Genomic DNA, 10562 nt, shown 5'->3' on the forward strand with positions numbered 1-10562 from the left:
GCTTTCTAAACTTAGGAAGCTTAAAAAAACCTATAAAACTAGGCCTTTTCAGCTTTCTATATAAACTCAGCGTTTTTGAGCTCATGGCTTTTTGAAAGCTAAAACAGAAAGCTACCTGTTTGTTTCAACTTCTGTCTTTCGTCCAAAAACTCAAACAACAAACAGAGGCTTAGATCTAGGTTCAACAACTTATTTTTATGGTCTTTTTAGAAAATGGAATGGAATATATATATATATATATATATATATATATATATATATATATATATATATATATATATATATATATATATATATATATTGCCTCATTTTAGAACAGCTAGCTCACTGCATATGATTGATTGAGATTTCAGCTGCAGTTATTTTCCTGCATCAAAAGTAGTCCCTCCGATCGTGGCTAAATCATTATGCGTGTGTTTAATTTAAGGAATTAGGTGATCCATCTTCCTTTTACTTCTTACCATTTTATTTTGTCTATAGAATAGAATGCGCGTGTTTAATTTATTTTTAAACTAAAATATGATAAATAAAAAAGAACCGAGGAGCAAGATCGTTTTCTGTGGGGTACTTGCATGCACGGTCATCTCGAATAATGTGACTGCACAAATTAGTACAAAATGCAGGAATAGACCAAACCATAATATCAGTATCAGCAGGGCACATCCGTACTAATTTTGTTTGTCTTCAAATGATCTGGACTGTCATCATTTTGGCTAGCTAATGGTAGTGATACAGGTAAGATGATAAGAGGAACGAAAACAGCAAGCCCAACAGCAGCAGACGTAAAGCAAAACCACACGCGGGGGAGAATCAACAGAGACGCGCTCACAGTGGCACACACCAAAAGCACTGCGACACTTGTGAGACCAAACAGCGTCCGGTGGCCACATCGGCCATGGCCAAACACTCGCAGCCAGACGACCCAGAGCCGGGGTGCCTGGCCGAGCTAGCAGGCGTCCCAGAGGGAGCCGTGTGGCCAGCACAGGGCCACCTCCGCCGCGTCGCCGACGACGCCGGTGGCCCAGCCCGGCGGGTCCAGGAGCATGGCCTCCGCCATCTCGGCCCAGAGGCTGGGCGAGTCCAGGTCCAGCTCGAACTCCTCGTCGCTCCCGAGCTCGACCACCGGCGCCGGCCCGGCCCCGAACTCGTGGTCGTGGTCGTAGTCGTGGCACCGCGCTGCCGCCGCCTGCTGGAGCAGCAGCAGCGCCGGGTCGCAGCGCACGCGGTCTGCGGCCTCGGCCGCCGCGGCGCGGACGTCGCGCGCGTGCGAGGTCGCCGGGCGCGGCAGCCAGGCGACGCAGCCCGGGAAGTTGAGCTGCGCGTCGCGGCCCCGCAGGCGCAGCGCCGCCACGTCGTGCGCCACCGCGGCCATCTCGGCCGACTCGAAGCTGCCGAGCCAGATGCGCGTCTTGGTGCCCGGCTGCCGGATCTCCGACACCCACTTGCCCCACTTGCGCTTCCGCACGCCCCGGTACTGCTGCTGCGGCGACGGCGGCGGCGACTGCGGCTGCTGGCAGGCGGCGCTCGTAGTCACGGAAGGCATCTGCAGGTGCTTGCCCAGCATCTGGTCCATCGTTTATAGTAGCTAGTAGCTACTACCACCACCAACCAGTACGTTCTTGAAAATTAATGTACGCGTGTGCGAAGTTCGATCGAGCTGAGCTGAGCTGAGCGGATGGATGCGATGTGGGATTGGATATTTATATATAATCATCATCACGGTGGTGGTGGCCCTTATATATAGCGCGCTAGGCAACGCGCGTGATGGCCCGCGGCGGGCCGGGTCGCAAACAAAGTCACTTCAAGAGAGGCCAGCTACAATGTTAAGCTCATGATTTGATATCCATGATTGGGCTTGGGCCGGCGCATGCAATAATGGCGGCCGGCTCGTCCTGGCAGAGCGCTGTGAGCGTGCAGTTGCCCGCGGACGCCTCGTGGCTGTTGCTTCGAAGCGTTTACATCTAACCGCTGTTTATTATAAGGACTGTAACTGCCAGGGTGACTGATAGTGAAGCGTTTACAGCAGTGGAAAACTGGAAATCACTGGGCATGCAATGCATGCATCACCGAACTGGAGCTTCTAGCTAGCTAGGGAACGAATGAGAGCTTTTGGTCGCAGTCGCGCAGCTGGTCCGATCGATCCGGTCCATTCTGGTCTGGTACGGGGTCCAAGCGTCGCACAGCCTGGACTTGGACTATTCCTCCAGACTCCTGAGACGAGTGGGAGGAAGCTGGCCGGCCGGCCAGCAACAGTGGCGAGATGGATCTCAGCTCGATCTCTGACGACGACTGCAGACGCAGCGTACGGTACGGTTGGTTGGAGCGGCACATAATGGCTCGATCTAGCTCCATATATAAGAGAAGCCATGCCATACGGCGGATGCATGCCTAGCCTGGACCTGGATGATGATTAGCTAATTGGGATGGAATCTTTTGCTGAAGACGGGGCCCCGCTCGACCGAGTCCCAAATCAGGGAAGGAGGGCATGTATCCGTGTGGGTCCCACACAGGATGACGACACGTGGCCGAACCGCGCTGACACGCATGCGTACGGAACGCCACTGTGCCGTACCGTGCATGCCATGCGTACGTACCGCGAGTCCGAGACCACAACCACATATATACAGCGCAGAGCATGCATGTGCATGGGCGCACAGCACTGCCGTACGCAATGCATGCGCAGAGGTATGATATGAAGTATTCAAGTTCTCCCTAGTCGTACGTCCCTATAGCTAGCTAGCTACCACCACCTCTGTCAGAGCAACAACACGGAATTGTCCAGTTGGTTCTCACTTGGGCGGGGTCCAGAGCTACACAAAAAAGATTGGCGCGGAAGGACCTCATAATATAATTATGAGGTATTATATGCTAATTTAAAAAGCTTGTGTTCAACTAAGTTTTTAATCGATGAATATTTGTATTTTAGTACTAAACCAAATTATTATAAAACATATTTTATAAATAATGTATTAATATTTATTTGCGTAATTGTTAATGTTTTTTATCTATAATTAGCTAATAAATTTATAGGGCTAGCTAGGCGGGCTAGCTATGTTAGGGCGTGTTTGGCAGGGCTCCAAATAGCTCCAGATTCAAAAAAACAGCTCCACTTCATTTTTTTTAGCCAAACACTCCCAACTCCAAAAACTCCAGATACAAAAAAACTTGAATCTAGCTCCCAACTCCACCAAATCCATGGAGTCCCTCAGGGGGTACTCCGTAAACACAGTTTTTGAAGGGACTCGTGAAGTTGTGTGGAAATTACCCACCATTGCCATCATTTACACAGGATACCGGTTCGTTTTCTTTTTTCTCTCCCGATCGCATCTCCTGCCCGTCGCGCAAACCGAACGCTGCCCTAGCTGATCGCGCACCCGCCGCCGAAGAAGGACAGGATGTCCTGGCCGACGTCGCCTCCATCTGCACGCGCAGGCGCGGGCGGCCAGCCAGGCGCTGCCGCGGGCGACGAACGCACAGCCGTCCAGCCTGCTGTCGCGGTCCAGCCTGTTGCCTTGGGCGGCTCACGCGCAAGCAGCCAGGCGCTCACTGCCTTGGGCAGCGCAGGCAGCCAGGCGCTCGCTGCCTTGGGCGGCTCACGCGCAGGCAGCCAGGCGCTCGCTGCTGCGGGCGGCTCACGCGCAGGCGGCCAGCCTGGCGTCCCCGCGGTCGGCGCACGCCCAGGATTTCAGCCAGGTAAAATTCCTGCAGCGATTGATCATATACTGCAGCGATTGGTCATATAGTGCAGCTAGTGGTCATAAAATTCCTACAGCGATTTCATAAAATTCCTGCAGCTAGTGTGTCTGTTTCATATACTGTATATAATTTGTTTCGTACTAATTAAAGTTGGTCATCTATCTGTTATATAGCCCCTCTATTCCAAATTATCGTCCTAAGTCCAACTTGTCTAATATAACTTGATCAAACTTAATAACATCTGCAGCGGCTGGACAGCGCGCGGCCGGGTCTGGACGTGCTGCATCGACCAAAAAAGCTAGAGATGATGATCAGGTATAATTTGCTGTCTAATTTGCAGTGTTTACAAACTTTATATCTAGATAATTATATTGATCGGAATGATAATACATGCATAGGGGGATTATATTGAATGGAATGATCATCATACCACTGTTGTTTGCTCATTGTTTGCTGAACAAGTTAGAAAAGAAAATAGACCGAACACACACTTGAATAATGTGGGCTACAACGAGGTCATTACGATGTTTTTCCAATGTACCGGTATCATGTTGAAAAAAAGTCAGCTTAAGAACAAATGGGACAAGTTGAAGAGTGATTTGACTGTTTGGAGAAAGTTGATGAGGAAACAAACTGGTCTCGGTTGGAATTGGGACAATGGAACTATCAACATGGATGCCGAGTGGTGGAAAAAAATAAAAAATGTGAGCATCTAAAATTTATTTTCATTCAACTTTTTTAATATAATAATGCAATTGCTTACTTGTTTGCCTAAATATGTAGGAGATACCTGGTGTTGGGAAATTTAAGAATAGGCCTCTCCAAAATGAAGATGATATGAAGGTGATGTTTGGGAGCATCATTAATGAAGAGACAGATCATTGGAATCCTATGTCTTCCAACCCGATCATGCCACCTAGTCCAGATCAATCCCCTCACATTGATTTGGAGAATGGTGAGGATAATGTTGAGGAGAATGGTGAGGAGAATGGTGGTCAAGATATTGGTGATGATATTTTTGAAGTCTCTCCTACACCTAGCAACAAACCTAAGACAAAGGCTACCATTATTCTTGACAAACCTAAGAAGAAATCAAAGACTAGCACTGGACTTGTTATCCAGGAACATATTTCGAAGATATCAAAGAGTGCTGATGCTTTTGTATCTTCTAGGCTAGGAGGGATCAGTATTGATGAAGTCATGGGGCATGTCATTGCATGTGGGGCTGCTCTTGGAACTGATGAGCACTTCGTGGCAACTGAGTTGTTTGTGAAGAAAGAACAGAGGGAAATGTTTATGACTATGCCCACGCCTGAGTCTAGGTTCAATTGGCTAAAGAGAAAGTATGCCTTGATGTTCGGAAAAGATTAGTCTAGTGTTATTTATCTATTTGTGTGTCTTGTGGACAAGTTATCTATGTGTGTGTCTTGTGGACAATTTATCTATGTGTGTGTCATGTGGACAATTTATCTATGTGTGTGTCATGTGGACAATTTATCTATGTGTGTGGCTTGTTGACAAATTCTTGCAGATATGTAGCGACGATGATGGTGATGAGATTGAGGATTGTTTCAGAATGGTCTTAGGCGGTGCTATGTTGGCACAAATATATGTTGACATGTACCTTACTAAAAACCCTACAAGAACATCGACAACAAGTGGAATGGGATTTATGTTAGAGCTTTTCAACACTCCAGGGGAATGCCATAGACAACTTCGCATGAGCACAGAAATTTTCTTTGACCTCCATGGGTTATTGGTTTACAGGTACGGGCTGAAAGAATCACTACACATGTCAACTATTGAGAGTCTAGGTATTCTGATATTCATTTGTGGAGGGAATGAGTCCATCAGTAGAGTTGTTAATAGATTCAAGCACTCGAGTGAAACTATTAGTAGAAAATTTGAAGATGTTTTGTTCGCTTTGATGGACATGGCAAAGGATTTCATTAGACCAAAAGATCCAAATTTTCATATTATACATAAGAGGATTACGGATGACAAGCGAGCCTATCCATATTTCAAAGATTGCATTGGAGCACTTGATGGCACACATATCCGTGTCACACTTTCACCGGATGAGCAAGTGAGGTACATTGGGAAGACAGGGATACCCACCCAAAATGTGTTAGCAGTTTGTGATTTCGACATGCGATTCACATATGTGTCAACGGGCCAGCCGGGATCTATGCACGACACAAGTGTGCTATAAAATGCATTGAGTGTCGACAAGGACATATTTCCACATCCTCCACAAGGTAATTTACTTGCATTGACCATACAATTATGTTTTACATATCATTTGTAGTATAATTATTTTTTTGCATCATTCGTAGGTAAATATTACGTTGTCGATGCGGGGTATCCTAATCGCCCCGGTTATCTAGCTCCGTACAAGGGTGAGAGGTATCATATGCCTGAGTGGCATAGAGGTATGGAACCTAAAACCCCGAAGGAAAAGTTCAATCGCAAACATTCATCTATTCGCAATGTGATCGAGAGATCCTTTGGGTTACTGAAAATGAAGTGGGAAATTCTATACCGGATTAAGAAATACCCCATGTGGAAGCAAAAAATGATAGTTGTGGCTTGTATGGTCCTCCACAATTTCATTCGCGAGCATAACAGTGACGATGCCGACTTTGCTCGGTTTGATCGTGATCCTAATTTTATGCCTACAATCCCGAATCGGTATAAACGATTTGCCGTTCCGGCAAACGCATCAGATACATCTACTATGGAAGTCGGGGAACATTGCATGGATACTTTTCGGGATGAACTTGCCACAACTCTTGCTCTTGGTTGGAACTAGTTTGTTATCAAAATATGTAATTTTATATTTCTAAGCGTTGAACAATTCTTGTGACTTGTTTTGATGATCAAACTATTCTTCTAAGAGTTTGAACAATTATCATTTGATAGGATGTTTGTTTGATCAAATGCATGACTTGTTCGTTTCACTATTAAAAAAAACGCCATGCACCATCTAGCGTCCAGGCACGGCGCGGCAAAAAGAAAAAAAACAGCGACATGCAAGTCTCCAGGCGCAGAAAAAAAGACCAACGCATTCTGTTCCTGAGGGCAAAATAGGGCAATCCATTCAAATTCCTTGTTTTTGAAGCTGGAGCTGTTATTCCTGCCAAACACATTTCTCAGCATCAAATTGAGAGTCCAGCTCCATGCGTGGAGCTGCTCTGTGGTGGAGCAGCAGCTCCAGAGTTGATTTGGTAGAGCTGGAGCCCTGCCAAACACGCCCTAACAGTAGTGCTCTGGGAATCAGGTCACGACGATCGACGACTACCACTGAGCGACGAACCCCACACGCGCTTGTCCTGAGTGAATTGGCGCTATCTAGGCTACTGTACGTACAGCCGTACAGGGATCGATCGGCCAAATCATTGCCTGCGTGGGGTGGTGTGTTATGTGTAGTGTAGTTGCAGGGAGTCTCTCTCGCATCGCATGGACTTCATCACGTACGGCTGCATGCATGTTGTTCCTGCTCCCATAATCCGCGGTTGGTGGCTGGAGACACATCCCAGAGCCATTATTCAGCCATTTATTATGAGTGCCTATAATGATAAAATGGTATGGTATATACTTCGTTACAGCTGCTGCTAGCTACTACGTATTTATCTCAGCACAATCATCATCACTACCATCATGCATATACACAGAATTCGGTCTACGTGCAACAAGTCTAGCGACATCATCGGTCTGTGTAGCCGGCCATTAGTGTCTCGATCAGGATCGTTTATCAGTTCTGCGTCTTCCAAGCGTACGCGCGCGTACGCACACGCAAACCCCGCCGCCCGTACGTGCGCGCGCAAACCCCGGGCATTGCATCATGTCGGCCGAAAGAGAGCCACACACGGTGGCGGCAGCGGCGCTTGTGGCCGCGGGAGCCGCCGCGTCACCCTGGGCTCCGCGCGCGCGCCGGCCGGACCCCGGTCGACCTGGCCTATCTAGCTAGCTCCTGAACTGACCGCGGTCGGATTTGACTAGTCGATCCGCTCCGCACTGTGGACTGTGAAGGAGGAGGTGGCGCGCGTGCGTGCGTGCATGCATGCACCGCACGGCCGCCTCCCCCGTCGGGCCTGCAGGCTGATGCCAGCCGGCCAGAGCCGCGGCCGTACGTGCGAGCCGAGGGCCGAGGCCCGCCGGCTACTACTATCTCTATCTGCAGCTAAAGCCACAGGGGCGGGGCGGGGCGGGCCGACGGTGGGTGTACGAGTGTCGACTGTCCGCATGCGCTGGCCGATCTTGACACTGCCTTGATTCCGGCCGGTGGATCATTCAATCAATCATGCGCGCGCGCGTACCAGGGACGTGACGGGCGACGGACCGGCCGGTCAAAGAAAGGGATCCTCATCCAGCGGATCGGAGGGCCGCCGGCGCCGCATGAGAGCTCTTGCGCGTCGACATGACGATCGTCGCACGTACGCGTCCCATCACCATCGCCCTTTTTTTTTTGAAAACTGGCAAGAGAATTGCCTGTTATATTAAAAAGAAGGTGAGAGCTAGCAAGTGCTAAAATATACAAGTACATCACACTAGGGAAGGAGACATTAAGTATGGTGACACAAATGTCCCAAAACCAACCCCTCTCCTTCCCCAAAACCTACACCAGCCTTGCTAAGTGTTTTGCTCCTCCTAGAATCCACAGGCGGATTTGCTCCTTAATCATCGCTATAGTCTGTGTCACGGTCTTCTCTTTGTGCTCAAAGATTCGCGAGTTTCTCTCACACCAAATTGTCCAAGACACGAGGATGATGAGGGTTCGCAATCCCTTCACGCTTCTCACTGCGGATGTTGCAAGATTCGACCACCATTGGTGCACCGAATCTACAGGTTGCCAAGAAGAATGGTGGATCTCCGTAATTGCAGCCCAAATACTCAAATCAGCCCAAATATGTCTGGTGAAGCAACATTCAGCAAACAGATGTAGTCCAGATTATGGGCATGAGGCGCATAGGACACAGCGCGGATTATGAGGCCATCCCCTTCTTGCCAACCTGTCTGCTGTCCAAACTCTATTTTGAACAGCAAGCCAACTGAAGAATTTGCACTTTGGTGGCGCCCAAGCTCTCCAAATTATACTATTAAAATTCCTGCATGTGGAGCCATAAAATTGCGCTTGGTAGGCTGACTGAGTTGTGTACTGGCCACTCATAGTAAACTTCCACTTGATAAGGTCGGGGGTATTGTGCATTAAGCGAAGCTGATTTACCTCGCACCATAATTGACAATATTCATGTATGTGCGCGGCAGAAAAATCATTGTGATTAAAATGAAGGTCCTGAATCCATCGGTTGTTTGAGAGAGCCTCATGGATGGATCTATTTTTGTCGTTAGAAATGGAGTAGGTCAAAGGGAAGGTGTCTCTAGGTGTCATACCCCTTAGCCAGGCACTTTCCCAGAACAAAGAAGACTTACCATCCCCCACCCTGACTGAGGTTGCTGCTGCAAACAGTCTCCTGTCCAACATATTGCAAGGTATATCTTTCGCCATCCTCTGAGTATTTAACAGTTTCGCCTCCTGCCACAACCATCTGAGGCGTAAGGCCCGCGAGAAAAAACCAAGGTGCAGAATGCCTAAACCACCGTATTGTTTTGGTCTTGCTGCACAGACCCAGTTGAGTTTGCATTTACCGCCGGTTAATCTCTCTGAACCAGCCCAAAGAAATTGCTTACGTTTTGAGTCAATGAAATCCAACACCCTTTGGGGCGGTTTTAGGGCTAGGAGCAGATAGGTGACCTGCGAGGTTAGCACTGCATTGACTAGTGTGAGGCGGCCAGCCGCCGAAAGGTTTTTCCCGCTCCATGTACTCAGCTTTGCAGAGACTTTGTCAATCCATGGCTGGAAGTCCACCTGTTTGAGTCTGTTCATGGACAAAGGTAGTCCAAGGTATTTGAGGGGGAAGGAAGTCCTCGAGGCCGGTAGACCAGATAGAACGTCAGAGAGGTTGATGTTGTTACACTGGATTGGCACTACTGTGGACTTGTGGAAATTTGTTTTTAGGCCTGTGGTTTCACCAAAAAGTTCCAGAATCCTTGCGAGCATAGATACCTCACCTTTTGTGGGTGTGACAAATATGACCGCATCATCCGCAAACATCGATATGCGCAGGTCGGGCGAGCGACCACGGAGCTTGGTGAGCATTCCGAATTCAGTTGCTACTTTGAGGAGTCTTTGCAGGGGATCTATTGCAATGACAAAAAGAAGAGGAGATAGGGGGTCGCCTTGCCTTAGGCCTCGCCCGTGCCAGATAGGGGGATTTGGTACGCCGTTAAGGATGACTCTTGAGGTTGAGGTGGAGAGAATTGCCGCAATCCATTTCCGCCATCGCCCATCGCTACTACGTACACGCACGTCGCCCGTGCTCCTCGTCTCCTCATCCATCGTCCCTCCCTCCCGTCCGTCTAGCAGTCGTCTACACGTACGTGTACGTACAGCCTTTTTGCTTGACCATGATCTGGATGATGATGTCTGATAGCAGCCGCAGACCTAGCTAGAGCCTATGTGCAGCCTAGCTAGCTATAGGCTGTAGCACTTGACTATACAGCTCGCAGACAACGGACCCGTACGTGTGCACACTGCACTCGTGCAGTGCTGCGTGAGTACAGTGAAGTGCTCGGGTGTGTGCTTCTGTTCCAAAAGAATACTGTACAAACATTACTCTAGTTGAGTGGTTCACATTTATTTTTACTAAAAATATCATTCATATATATATAATTTAGTTTAATATTAATTCATTATAAAAAAATAACTTTGCGCCGCGTTGTGTTTGGCACAAGCAGGACAAATTAATCTGTAATTCATCAAATTAATTAAATTTTTTTAGTCTAGATGATTCCTTTTACATCAT

General features: G+C 48.2%; 1 protein-coding gene across 1 annotated transcript; it reads right to left on the bottom strand.

Moving 5' to 3' along the window:
* Positions 1-588: 588 nt before the first annotated feature.
* LOC100281843 (dehydration-responsive element-binding protein 1D) lies at positions 589-1690 on the bottom strand. Its single transcript, NM_001368834.1, has one exon. It carries the CDS (start codon positions 1571-1573, stop codon positions 947-949), a length of 627 nt encoding a protein of 208 aa, NP_001355763.1. The 5' UTR covers positions 1574-1690; the 3' UTR covers positions 589-946.
* Positions 1691-10562: the final 8872 nt, after the last annotated feature.

This window comes from Zea mays, chromosome 10, assembly GCF_902167145.1.
Source record: "Zea mays cultivar B73 chromosome 10, Zm-B73-REFERENCE-NAM-5.0, whole genome shotgun sequence".
NCBI classification, from domain to species: Eukaryota; Viridiplantae; Streptophyta; class Magnoliopsida; order Poales; family Poaceae; genus Zea; species Zea mays.

Excerpts from the sequence above, each read along its gene's own strand:
- LOC100281843 (NM_001368834.1), bottom strand. The coding sequence starts at position 1,573 with ATGGACCAGATGCTGGGCAAGCACCTGCAGATGCCTTCCGTGACTACG.